Below are 13,903 nucleotides of genomic sequence, written 5' to 3'. Positions count from 1 at the left end.
AAACACTTGTTTTCTTGTAAAATCAGTTTTTAAGCAAACCATAACTGCCAGTTGTTTTACTGTGAGAGTGTAAATTTAAACTGGCATTTGTAGAGTGGATTGAAGGTAATGTCCTGACCCTGCAGCCTACTCTTAATGTCTGGTTATCTTCCATAGTGAACAAACCTGTCGGTCTGCAGTACATTTTGTAGACTGATGAAATTGCTGTATTTTCATTTTGTCCTTTTATTTTGCAAGTATGCAAAATGTTTTTTGCATGCAAAATGTTTTTTGCATGTTGTTTTTATGAATGTTTTCATTTTAAATATTGCTCACTGATTTGCATAATCTGCATTGAGTTGTGTTGTATTGGTGTCTAGAAGCTCATTGTCTCTTGTTTGCTGTCTTGCGTACGTTGGATGATCTTGTGGCTCCAAATATCTTAGAAAAAGCTCCATACCACTGAACTTATCCTTCATATTTTCTAGAGATGAAAATATTCGAGTGTATGATGACATTGCAATCTCAGATTGGTATACAGACTGGCATCTTGAAGGGAAAGAGGATGTGATGATTGATCTAGTTAGCAAATATCAAAGAGCCTTTGTCAAAGGGGTTGTCTTATCGTTGTTATTCTTCCAGTGAAATGTTGAATGGGTTGAATGGCAAAAGGGTGAAGATAAATTGTTGACGAGGAACTATGTTTGATGGATCTACCATCCCTCAAATATTATAATTGGATAAGTTTAAGAGGTCATTTGTTTAATGGTAGCCTGGTACTTTGTTATAGCCTATTTCAAATATTTAAAGTAACGGCACTAATATTTGGGGTTGTTGGCGAGGGATTTTCATTACAAGAAACAAAATTAGAGGGATAATGATAACGGATTTCCATGAAAGTGTAGGTTATGGATGATTTTAAATTTAATTTGTATTGAAGTAATCAGTATTAACTCATGCAGTACAAAATTTTTCACGAAAAAAGCTCCTTTTTCTTCAACCGTTATATTTTAAAAGCACCAGAGTCCCCATTATTGATGGTTCTTTGGGAAGTAAGCATAATTTTCTTTTGTTGAAAATGGTAGAAAAGAAACTGAGAACTGATGAGTAGTCATCGCAAGCTGACATTCACAACTTACAGGTTAATGTATCAGAACTTTATCTCAGTACAGTACATGAAAATATTTAAAGGAACTAAATTCCACTCTAAATAAAATATAAATTTAATTTATGCAAATAGAAAACCCAAAGTCACTCTCAATGGAAAAATTTAGTTTGTAGCAAATAGAGCCCAGACTACTTGGTGGCTTTATGTTGCAATTACCGTAACTAGGAATTAAAATTACACCCAATATTCACCCAAGGATTCCTGTGGGTATCATTGTCATGTAGAATTGTTTTAAAGTTTTTAGAAAATGCCATAAATGATATGTATATGGAGTTCATCATAACCTTAATAGCAATGGCATGACAGTATATTTAATTGCCTCCATTGCTATTGCTCTATGGTACAAAGAAGCTTATTGATAATTCTGTCAGATACAGCAGAGACATCTTGGAAAACTAGATTCACTGCAAGACTACAAACGTGCTGTACTGTATAAGTGATATTACCGAGGAGACTTTGATGATTGATGACAGAATTCCAGATGAGATACCCTTTGCTTATCAGCAGGGTGTAAGCCAAGCCATTACCTATCTTTAGTGGTCACCATAACATGAGCTTTAGATGAAAAATTATTTGTTTGTTGATAGGCAGTCAGATGCAGAACATGATCGTTGGAATTGCGAAGGACTATAAAGCCTAATGGGTAAAAGCAGCCAGGAAAATAAAAAGGAAAAACTTTACATATATTGAACTTAAATTGTGATTACTGTACTCTTATCACAAAGGTAATCTGGGAGAGCAAGGAAAATAAAAAGGAAAAACTCGACACATATTGAACTTAAATTGTGATTACTGTACTCTTATCACAAAGGTAATCTGGGAGAGCAAGGAAAATAAAAAGGAAAAACTTGACACATGTTGAACTTAAATTGTGATTACTGTACTCTCATCACAAAGGTAATCTGGGAGAGCAAGGAAAATAAAAAGGAAAAACTTGACACATGTTGAACTTAAATTGTGATTACTGTACTCTTATCACAAAGGTAATCTGGGAGAGCAAGGAGAATAAAAAGGAAAAACTTGACGCATATTGAACTTGAATTATAAATACAAAAATATCCCATAAGGGAAGACAGATTAATGATCCCCATAAACATAAAAATGAAAAAGATTACTGAAAAACTAAGATTACCATTTTATAAAAATGAGAGAGCATAGAGACAGAATTACCAAGAGCAAAGCTTAAAACAAGAAAAAGATTGATACAAAGACAGTACTGTAATCATCACAAAGGTGATCTGGGAGAGCAATGAGATGAGCTGTAAAAACTACAAATGGTATGGAGTTGCACAAAAGGATTGAGGGATGTTGTAGAGTATCAGATGAGGTTACAGGCATGTGCAGTAGAGCACTTTTCTTAATAAAAAGAGGTTGTTGTGATTTGGATATATCTACACGGAAAGAAAGCACCTTGTGATTGATAGGGTTGTAATGAGCAGATGCTAATCTTTGGTTGAGTACAAAACAATCGAATTTAGACATTGCATAATAGTAGGCAACATGAATCCTATGCAGCCTTTTTAATCCTATAGTAGCCATGTAGTGTCGACCTTGGTTTCTTTACTGTGTAGTAATAAGAATGAAATTGCTTGAAATTTCAATTTTTTTTTTATTTCCATGTCAGAAGATAATACTGTGCCATATTTTTGTCAGTTAAAAACTATATTAGGATCCTCATCCTCAGTATTATCCTTTATAGATTCATATTACCCAGGCTGAACAGTACTTTTCTTCTAGTGAAATAATAGCATTGAATCTTTTCGACAGGAGCATTCCCATGGAGAACTGGAGAGAATGCGCCTTGTGCGAGTTGACGAAAATTTTCGTGTAATAGCCCTTGGATTACCTTCCCCTCCATATCAAGGTCATCCTCTTGATCCTCCATTACGGTCAAGATTTCAAGCACGAGATGTATCTAGTCTGCCTTACAAGGTAATGTTCTATTCTGTTTTTTATTGTAAGTACTGTATGAGTTAATTTTGTGAAGTTGTAAATTTTTCCTGTAATGAAATTTAGAATATATGCAGTAGTTCAGAATTGTTTGTCAGTGTATTTTATTGAACCACAATGCACTAGTAAAACGGACATTCATTATAAAATGGTTAAGCCAGACTAAGGCTTAACCAAGGCTGGTTCAAGGGATTTTTTTTTTTATTCTAGATGATGGTGGCATTGAGCAAGTTCAAATTGAAGAAATTTTAATGTGGAGAGAACACAGTATCTTAAAAAAGGGATTTTGACAAAGGAAAAATCTATTTCGGGGGGAAGACCTGTGTCACCCGGTGAAATTATCCTTTAGCACATATTTCTAGGTATAAGTATTGCTAAGTATACCAGAGAAAAAGCTAAACACAATGCCGGGGTTACGACCCCCGGATCGAACGCCATTAGATGGTGTCGGTATACACAAAGGGTGAGTGGTTGCCACTACCACAGGCCTCCGCCCTATAGAGCTCTCCAATCTCAAAACCCCGAAAAGTGAGGAGCCGTTGCAAACCTCATCCTCTTCTCCCAGCCAACCACCACCCCGGCCGCCATCTTGTAAACATCCCAAGTTAGCACCCCCCAAGCTTGGTATGCCACTCGGGGGGGAAAAGGAGATACAGGGATGGGTCACTGGGTGACACAGGTCTTCCCCCAGAAATAGATTTTTCCTTTGTCAAAATCCCTTTTCTGGGCTTGACCTGTGTCACCCGGTGAAATTATAACAAAAAATCAGCCATACAAAAGCTTGGTGGAGCCCTCTAAAATTGACCTTAATGGAGCTAAATAAAACTATAAGAAAATTACTGTGTTTTAATAACCCCAAGCATTAATAATAAAACATGATTAACAACATAGGGCACACAGACAAAAATAACTACACTAAGGCACTTAAGGCTAACAAAAGGGGTTACAACATGATATGCAAAACGGTCAGGAGTCAGGCTGTAAAGCAGGCCTGACCTAAAGGTTAGAAGGCATGGCGAGTAAACGAGGCAGGCAGGCGAGAGAGGAATAAAGAACAGGATAAACTAAGGTTACATAAGCTAGTCTAGGGCTGGAGGAACAATACTTCCTGCAGCCACTGTGGAGTATTTAAGAGCCTCTAGAGATTTAAGATAGTGGCGTTTGAACACTGTAGGTGATTTCCAGCCCGTATACTTTTTAAGGTCATCGAAATTCATATCATGGAAATAATTAGTGGAGGTGGCCACTGCCCGAATATCATGTACCTTAGGTACTGAATCCGGGTTTGCTTGCTTTATGAAATACAGTATTTGTTGCCTGATGGCCTTTAAAGAAATGGTTCCTCCATTTTCCCTAACAAAAAGAGGGCCAGACATTCTATGAGAAGTTCTATTTAAATAAGCTTTTAAAGTGTTAACTGGACGTAAGGACAGGTCCTGTGGAAGGGGAATAACCTTCCAAGGGGACCATCTATTTTGTGGATCCTCATTCTTTGCTAGAAACTTGAGATCCGGAGACAACAGAACTCTTGACGGGAGGAAATCAACATGGTTCGGTTCTCTAGAGAGAGCAGACAGTTCAGAAATTCTAGCACCTGAGGCTAGGCTTATTAGAAATAACGTTTTCCTTAACAGACTCGAGTATGAACACAGTTCATTATCAGTGTCTGATGCTAATTTAAGTAGCCTACGTCATTTAAGAACCAGGAAACCGTGTGAGGACGGGTTGTTGGTCTAAGACGAGCGCATGCTTTAGGAATTGACGAAAAATATTAGTCTGTAAGGTTAATATTGAAGCCATGTAAAAATATTTTTCTTAAAGCAGATTTTGCTGTAGTAATAGTACTAGAGGCCAGTCCTTTCTCAAATAATGATCTGAAGAAAGAGATTGCAAGGTTTGTGGTCATTTCCTGAGCTTCAGATTCCCTCAGAAATAATGCTAACTTTTTAACTGCTGAGTCATATTGTCTGAGAGTAGATTCCCTCTTGTCTGATTCTATGAACAGTGTATTAATAGGATCAATGTTAGCATCTTTCTGAGCTGCAAATTTCATGAAGTCCATAAAGCTAGGGCATTCAGAGTTCTTGAGGAAGCTGACACAGTCCGAATTTGTACTATTTGTGTCAACCTTGGACTGGGGATTTGTAAGCGCCGGAGTTTCAACTCTAGAAGAAGAGGAAACCAATTGCTCTTCGGCCAGTTGGGTGCCACAAGCGCTACTTGACCTTTGAATGATCTGAATTTGTGTAAAACTTTCATTAATAGGTTTATTGGTGGAAACAGATAGATCCTTTGCCACCTGTTCCAGTCTATTGACATCGCATCCGTGGAGTGAGCTAGAGGGTCTAGATTGGGAGCAATGTAACACGGAAGCTTGTGGTTGCTCTCTGTGGCAAACAGGTCCACCTGGAGACCCGGTACCTGAAGACAAATCCACTCGAATGATGCTCTGTCCAATGACCATTCTGATTCCAGCGGAGTTGTCCTGGACAGTGAATCTGCAATGACATTCCGGACACCTGCCAGATGAGTAGCTGACAGGTGCCAAAGATGTTTCCTTGCCAGAGAGAAAATTGCGATCATTACCTGATTGATCCGGCTCGACTTGGAGCCCCCTCTGTTTATGCAATGTACAACTACTGCACTGTCCAATACCAGTCTGATATGAATCTGTCTGGTTGGATGTAGTTTCTTTAGTGTTAGAAATACTGCCATTGCTTCTAGAATGTTGATATGGAACTGGCAGAACATAGTTGACCATGTTCCTTGAACTTTCTTGTGTTGGGAATATCCTCCCCACCCGCTCAGGGAAGCATCCGTATGGATCACTAATAATAGAGGGGGAAATTGGAGAGGCACTGACCTTAACAAACTCTTGACTGTTGAACATGGTCGAAGCCTCTTCCTCAACACCGGCGGAATTAGAGACATCTGGTCTCTGTATCTGCTGTTGGCTCGTCTCCGCCATACTCTGTTTATATCCTACAGTTTGGCTTTCAGCAGCAAATCTGTCACTGACACGAACTGAAGAGAACCCAGGACTCTTTCCTGGGTACGACGGGAGGCTCTTTTGTTTTTGAGGAACTGCCTGGTAACTTTGGCTATTTCCCTCCTTTTGGCTGGCAGAAGTGACAGTTTGTGTGTGTCCAGATCCCATTGGATTCCTAACCACTGAAACTGAGTCTCCGGAACTAGGTGGGATTTCTTCCTGTTTATTTGAAAACCTAAGGATTCCAGGAAGCTGATCACTGGATGTTGCTTTCCGACATTCCTTGGCGTTGGATGCCCAAATTATCCAATCGTCCAGGTATGCGGCTAACATAATCCCTTGGGCCCGTAGCTGTTGGACTACTGTTTCTGCCAGTTTGGTGAAAATCCTGGGCGCTATGTTGAGCCCGAATGGCATGACTTTGAACGAGTATGCTTGTTTCCCTAGTCTGAATCCTAGGTAAGGAGAGAAGTTTCTCGCAATCGGGATGTGATAATAAGCGTCTGAAAGATCTATAGAGGTGGTGACGGCCCATGGGAAGTAGGGTCCGCACCTGCGAGATTGTAAGCATCACGAAACTTGTCGCATTGAATGTATAAGTTGAGACGAGACAAGTCTAGAATTACTCTTTGCTGGATTGAGTCTTTCTTCGGGACACTGAACAGCCGTCCTTGAAATTTCAGGTGTCTCACTCTCTTTATTGCCTTCTTTTGAAGAAGGTCTTTTACAAAGTCCAGTAGGTCTTTGGATGGAGATTGATGGAATCTGACTGGCGGAGGAGGCCCTCTTCTCCAGCTCCATCCCAGACCTTTTGAAACTATGGTGTGGGCCCACAGACTGAAGGTCCAATGGTCCCGGAAGAGATGTAACCTCCTGCCCACCTGAGGAGACTCACTGAACGGAAGAGGGCTTACTTCCTCTGCCTCCTCGGCCTCCCCTTCCACGTGAAAGAGGTCTTGATGCGGTCATACCTCTGAAGGCGGCTCTGGCTCTGCTTCCCCTCACATGTCTATTGAAACCTCGAAACGCCCCTTGGCTTTCAAACGAAGCGTTGAAAGCTGGGGACGCTACGAAGGTTGGCGGAGCAAGGGTTTGCTGAGCCGGCTGCATCAGTACAAACTGCTGCTGAGGCTGGGCTTTGGAAGTGGAAGGCTGTCCGATCTGAGAGACCGGTACAGCTTGAAGCATAGTTTGGGCCTGGGGTTTTCTGTACCTCCTGAACCTTTTCTTTTCCCTGGGTTGAGGTCCGGAGGTCTCGGTGGCTTTCCTTTTAAAGGGGAGACCCCAGCGGGAGCGAAGACTTTGATTTGCTCTAGTTGCCTCCGCCAGAACATTGTTGACCTCACTCTCAGGGAAGATGTTAGGACCCCAGATAGAACTTTTCATGAGTCTATTGGGCTCATGTCTGATAGTGGCGTCCGCAAAGATATGTTTCCGGCAGTTTAGTCTCGCCACTACAAAGTCATACAGGTCCGATTGAAATGCTGCTAACAGGGATTTCGTCAGGACCTGGAATAGAGGTTCTTCAGCGTAAGTTAACGCTGTTACCTCTGTAATGGTGATGGAATGCAGGGAGCGACTCAACCTGCACCTAGCCTCGAACTCCTCCTTCAGAAGGGCCTCCGGAATCTTGGGAAGCTGTTCACTGAATAGTGTGGAGGCGCACTCGGGGTCGAGTTTACCCACCGTGAACATAGCCGGAGCTCCTGACCAAAATTCCGAATCCCCGGGGAAAAGGAGGGAGGTGGGATCTGTCTCCCGGAGTTGAGGCAACGGCTTACCCTCAATTCCCGCCTGACTAGTCAGCACTATGATCTTAGTCGTGCAGGGGGTAGGGATGGAGTCACCTACCGAGAACATCATGAAAGTCCCCTTAAAGGGAGTAAGCTTGGTATTCTCGCACTCCCAGTCAGTGAGAGTGTGCATCAAGGTGGATTGGGCTTGGTCCCTGGGGAAGATAACTGTCTCCTTCGGGACCTTGTCTGATCTAATCCAGGCTTCCTCAGTTAGCCTGGCATAGCCTGGGTAGGGAGGCACCAAGTTGGGTGGAAAGAACTCCAGTTCCTCCAACCGACGAGTTCCCAAGCCCTCGGTGGTCAGGGTATCATTGTACAGGGGAGCGTGAAGAGCCAGCCGCCACGGGTTCCCCTTATCAAAGGGGGGCAGTCTGGAGGCATCCGGAACAACATAAGATTGCGGTGCTGCTCCGGATTGCATAAACCCGGAGAGCAAGCTTTCCTGGGTCTGCATCCTCAGTGCCAATGACAGCACAGACTGACCAGAGGTCTCCAAGCTTGAAGCAAGCTGGGAGGAAAGGTCTTGAATCCTAGCTTCAACCTTCTTGTCTAACTTCTGCATCAGAAGTTCAGCAAAGGCCTCAGGGTCAAAGTTAGGCTGTGGAGGATTAGCCTTCGACGTCCTGGATCTCGACCCCTTGGGCGGGGGAGTAGCCTTACAAGAGGACGCCCCTGGTTTAAGAGCCAGTGACGACCTTGAGGGAGCTGACGGATTAGACTTTTGAGGTCTGGAGGACTTAGGTAAGTCCTTCTTTTTCAAGGATTTCACCTTGGGGACAACAGACCTCGATCTGTCCTCAAGGATAGCTGGTTTGGGAAACCCTTGAAAGGAAGAAGAAGAGGAAGAAGGAGAACCAAAAAGGGGGCTACTCAAACTCTCTCCCCCTACCTCACTTACCACCTTACCTTCTACCTGGTGGTTCAAGTCGACGCTCATCGGTTCGAGGTGGATGTTGATGGCCGCCACCTCTTCCGCCACCTCTCCGCACAGGTTGTCATCTTGGGAGGGTTGCGTCTCTTCCCGGATCCGCTCGATGAAAGGGGCGGCCAATTCCGCCAGCACTGCAGCAGAGATCAGGGCTCCGGGGTAGAGGAGATTGCAGATCTCCTCTGACAGGACGTACGGCTTGCCAGACGCAACGTTCCTCCCAAATCCGCCGACCCAGATCTTCAGGGTTGACAGCAAAGAGTCACGGGTAATTCAGTCAGACTGAAAGAAAGGGTCGGATTTACTGAAAATATTCTCCAATTACCCGCATATGTCAAAATAAGACATTAGAGTCAAAAGGAGACTAAAGGTTAGCGGTCTCTTAAAGCTTACCGACTCATCCACCACTCACTCGTACAGAGCGTAGCAGACTTCACAGCCATCTGGGTGACAGACGGTCAGGTCCCCAACGCGGACCGAGCAGCCGGAGTTTGACCGGCACACCTTGTGGCCAGAGGGTTGTTGGAGAACCGCGGTGCACCCTAGCTCCTGACAGCGTACCATCTGTAAGTGGAAAGGCGGTACATGAGTAACGTCAAGGTAAGGCCCGCCGGAGTAGATCCAGCGGCAATAGGATACCTTAATCTAAATTATGGGTGATGGAACATGCGTGTCATCAGGCAAAACCCGCCGGAATTAAATCCGGCAGTACAAGATTAATACACAGATTTATGGGTGATGAAACATGCGTGTCATCTGATAAAACCCCGCCGGAAATGAATCCGGCAGTAGAAATAAACACAAGTTATGCTACGGAATGGTCAACTACTAATTATGTAAACATAAGTACTCTAAGATAGTCTGGCGCTATGGTACTCCGCCATGATTTGCCACGGAAATCTCGTTATGTCACACATTATGGTAACGGCGGAAAGAGGCGGAGAGGAGTGTTCGCATATGGCTCAACTCTCAACGCGCAGGGCGGGAACCAGATAGTGGAAAGCGCCAACCAACCGAATACCATACCACCAGAGTGATAACATGGACGATAACAACGAAAGATCTGACTAATCTGGCGGAGACTGAACATAGCGGAAGTCATGATAGCATCCCTGGGACCGTGTTCGACGCTCCAGCTAACACTGTGGAAAGCGAACAAACGAAACACCGGCCGATAAGGGGAAAATCTAGCAGAGTGGCGGAAACCCGGCGAACGGCGACCAGACGGGTGGGTAACACCCTCTGGAAGCCGAATGAAAACTCCCCACGGGGTGCCGAGGGTAAGCGATTGGTGTCCCTCTGCTAGGAAGATGCCTAGGTCACTCGCCAAAAGCTAACTGATCAGGTAAAGAAGGGCTAGGCTACATACATGAAATGATCTGTGCAACCTTCGAACCCAGTCCATCCTCCAAAACCAAAACTTTTTGGCTTGGACAGGAAGGCCAGAATGGGCGCTACAGGGGAGGGGGGGGGGAACCACGCTAAGCCTAGCCACACCCTCCAAAACCGACAGCCTGGTCAGGTGGAAGACTATGAATTGAGGAGACCCTTCACTATTCTAACCTCACCCTCCAAAAACCTCACGGCCTGGTCGGGTGGGCTAAGGGGTAAGGGCAACTACCTCACTAGCCTAACCTCACCCTCCAAAACGTAACGGCATGGTCAGGTGGGCCAAGAAAGAACGAGGAACTCCCTCAACCACCTAACATCTCCCTCCAAGGAGAGCAAGGAAGCATGAGCATCGTGAAAAGCGCCTATTCTGTCCAGCCTAACTCTCCGAAACCGATTACGGTACGGCCGAGTAGGCTAGGCTAGAACATACCTAATCAAATAAAACTACCTGACTTCAAGAGTACTAACATAAAAAGGGTAACCATATGATGTGTGAAATATAAAAACCTATAAATATATACTATAAATACGTAAATGACTCAGTGGCAGAGAGGGCCAAACCATCACCGATATACGTCAAGTGGGGATACCCAAGATGGCCGACCCTGATGCTGAATCACCCATAAAACTAATCCAGAATATACATGTCATCCATCTTGGTACACATCAGAAATGATCATGAGCATAACAATACCACCATTGAGAAGGTACCAACTCGCTGGTAGAGGAAGGGAACCAGGGAAAAGGGAGAAATTATGATCAGAAAAGGGGAGGGGGAAAAAGCCTCCATCTCTAGCCTAGATCAGTCATGATACGGGGTCCCTAATCTCCTACCAGCGAAATGGTGATTTCTACTAATAAGACTCCAAATTGAATGGAGCGTGAATAAAAACTAGCAGCAACTTCCTGCTAATAACATGCGAAGACTGAGGGTCCAGCATGGCAGAGGCCGACGCAGCTCACGTCTGGCTGCGTAGCAATATTTACCTGGTAAACAATGTTTTAATGGTCAATAAAATGCCTCTGTAAGGAAAAAACCAAAAGGAGATGGTACTCAACTTAGATGGTGGGAGTTCTTGATGAGAAGACATGATAAATCAGTCAAAAAACCAAATAACACAGCACCAAGAAAAACACGGTGTGTATGCAAGGCGTGCTAAATTGGAATGTTTACAAGATGGCGTCTGGGGTGGTGGTTGGCTGGGAGAAGAGGATGAGGTTTGCAACGGCTCCTCACTTTTCGGGGTTTTGAGATTGGAGAGCTCTATAGGGCGGAGGCCTGTGGTAGTGGCAACCACTCACCCTTTGTGTATACCGACACCATCTAATGGCGTTCGATCCGGGGGTCGTAACCCTGGCATTGTGTTTAGCTTTTTCTCTGGTATACTTAGCAATACTTATACCTAGAAATATGTGCTAAAGGATAATTTCACCGGGTGACACAGGTCGAGCCCAGAAATGTACAAATTTTACAAGCCCACAGTGCAAAAACACATTTATTCCTACCAGTTGTACCACATACGAAAAAGAAAAAAGAATTTCATTGATTTCCTCTGTGAAGATGCCTGTGGTTGGTAGCAAAACCATTAGAAATACATCCTCCTTTAAGAAATTTTGGTTTATTTTATAATTTTGAAAGGAGTTGTATTCTGTGGCACCTTAGTCAAAGCAAGCTAACAAAATAACAATGCATATGTAAACTATTTATTTGCAGTACATGACATGCAGATTGAAGAAAATTTACATTTCATGGAATTTGATATATAAGATAATTGATTAAAAAAATGTAATAAGTCATTTAATGAGAGTACATGATGTGAATGTGTTCATTATATTATTGCACCTTACATTGTGTTAGGTATTGAACGGAATAGGATTTTTCACAAACATGCACAGCTGTTCTGATATACTGTACACAAAATCAATTTAATACTCGTATATGGATTCAGTGTTGAAAATTGTTAGATATTAAAAATGCAAAAGAAATCCAAATGCTTAAGAATTATGTAATTAGATTTCAAATTTGGCATGCAGCCACATGATATATCTGTTTGCTAACTCTTTCCTCAAGCTGCCGTTCCATGTACTGTAATGCAATAGTCACTTAGTAGCATTGACTGCGTAGACCTTTTGGCTTACTGGTGACATAAAGAAACGTGAACACAAAATAACACTGACTTACTGATGCTGGATATAGGCATCATCTTAAAAAAAGTAATAAATTAAAATAAAATACTGCTTTTCATGCTATGCATGTATATTTGTTCCTGAGTGTAGAGGATTTATGAGAGGTGACATGCAAAGATTAGTGACTGAGCTTACATTTTGTGTGGCAACCCACAAGGCTGTCTTATCATGCTTGTTAAAGGATAAGCATGTGTTTGTCTCTCGCGGGAAAAGTGCTATATCTCCTTTATTGGTGATCAGATTTTTTCACAAATTATTCTGTAATTGTTGCAGATATAATTCAGAATGTCAAAACCAGTAAGTATTAAAGGCAAGAGCTTTGAAAGTGAGCGTAATCGTGGGGAAGGTGATGTTGCTCTTGGTGGGGTGAATGTTGGTGCCTCTAGGCTACCTCTGTAAGTGAACAGTATTGAGGATCAAAAATGGAATCCTTCCTTGAGTAAGCAAGAAAAACTTCTCAAGACTTTGTTTGGGGATGGAACTGAAATAGAAACGAGTGAGGATGATTTGGAAATCTCATGATGAGTGTGGAAGAAATGAATTTGAGGGGATCCTGGAAGAAAATTTGAGTGTATATGAGGGATGTGATTGCATCAGGGGTTGATGAGAATGAAGGAGGGAGTGATAGTGATGATGAGATGGATGCAAGGGCTGATGGTGATGACTGTACAGGTGAACAGTCAATGTATTTATGTAAAATGCATGGTTTATCTGTGCCATTAGACAAGTTTGGCCACGTCCGTGTGCAGAGAGGGAGGGGGGAAACAAAGCAAAGCACGGAAGTGTCTCATGGTGGGTGAGGATCCCGAGTGGCAACATTATCTAACCCCAGGGATGTCTGTACCCATCAGTACCATCCTCCTTCAGATTTCTCCAGCTGTTTCGTACACTGGAGTATCTCGAGTAGTTAGTGCTGAAACAGATATAAATGTACAGTTCTACAGGGTGCAGCTGCAGATAAGGGCCAAGTATTCATGGCGTGGGTGCAACATTACCGATATTGCACACTATCTGGGGTTGCGCATATTCATTGGGATATGTTGTTCGCTTAAGGAAACGTCTACCGGTTGCCAGATCCCTGTGTATCACACATTGCCCAGTAGATTATGACATAGTTGGTGCAGACAAATGACAAATATCTCCATGTGCTTAAGGGAAAATAGGGATAAGGTCGTGCTGGTCCAGACCATATTGCAACCCCCAGAAACCAGAAAAGTATGGTATGTACCTAGTTTTATTTCTTATATGAGGCTGAAAGTGTATTCATCCTGGACTTTCATTTACCATGTGTGTTGCACACACTCTGTGATACTGGTTTTGAATATGAATAAAGGATACCATGTCTTTATGGATAATTTTGTTAGTTCTGTTACTCTGTCTGAGAAACTTTTGGACCATGACATACACACTGCTGACATTATGCAGCTGACGAGAGGGGCACCGAAGCCATTACAAGCACCTGGACTTTTCAAGGTGCTTCGAAACATTCTGGACTGCCACTGCAATAGGAGTAC

General features: G+C 43.1%; 1 protein-coding gene across 7 annotated transcripts in view; it reads left to right on the top strand.

Moving 5' to 3' along the window:
• LOC136847478 (von Willebrand factor A domain-containing protein 8-like) overlaps positions 1 to 13,903 on the top strand; it is a 737,466-nt gene that overhangs the window by 279,071 nt on the left and 444,492 nt on the right. For 6 of the 7 annotated variants that reach the window (XR_010855764.1, XM_067119221.1, XM_067119220.1 and 3 more), the window contains exon 6: positions 2,915 to 3,079. Coding sequence is in view for 6 of the 7 variants with exons in the window: in XM_067119221.1 (XP_066975322.1) it covers positions 2,915 to 3,079 (165 nt within the window). In the remaining variant the exon portion in view is untranslated. Of the gene's footprint in view, positions 1 to 2,914; positions 3,080 to 3,307; positions 3,880 to 13,903 lie in introns of those variants that run through there. The other variant, XM_067119219.1, reaches the window with a different exon arrangement.

The sequence above is a fragment of the Macrobrachium rosenbergii genome, chromosome 16 (genome assembly GCF_040412425.1).
Source record: "Macrobrachium rosenbergii isolate ZJJX-2024 chromosome 16, ASM4041242v1, whole genome shotgun sequence".
Lineage (NCBI taxonomy): Eukaryota > Metazoa > Arthropoda > Malacostraca > Decapoda > Palaemonidae > Macrobrachium > Macrobrachium rosenbergii.
This window is presented reverse-complemented; position numbering and strand designations above follow the sequence as displayed.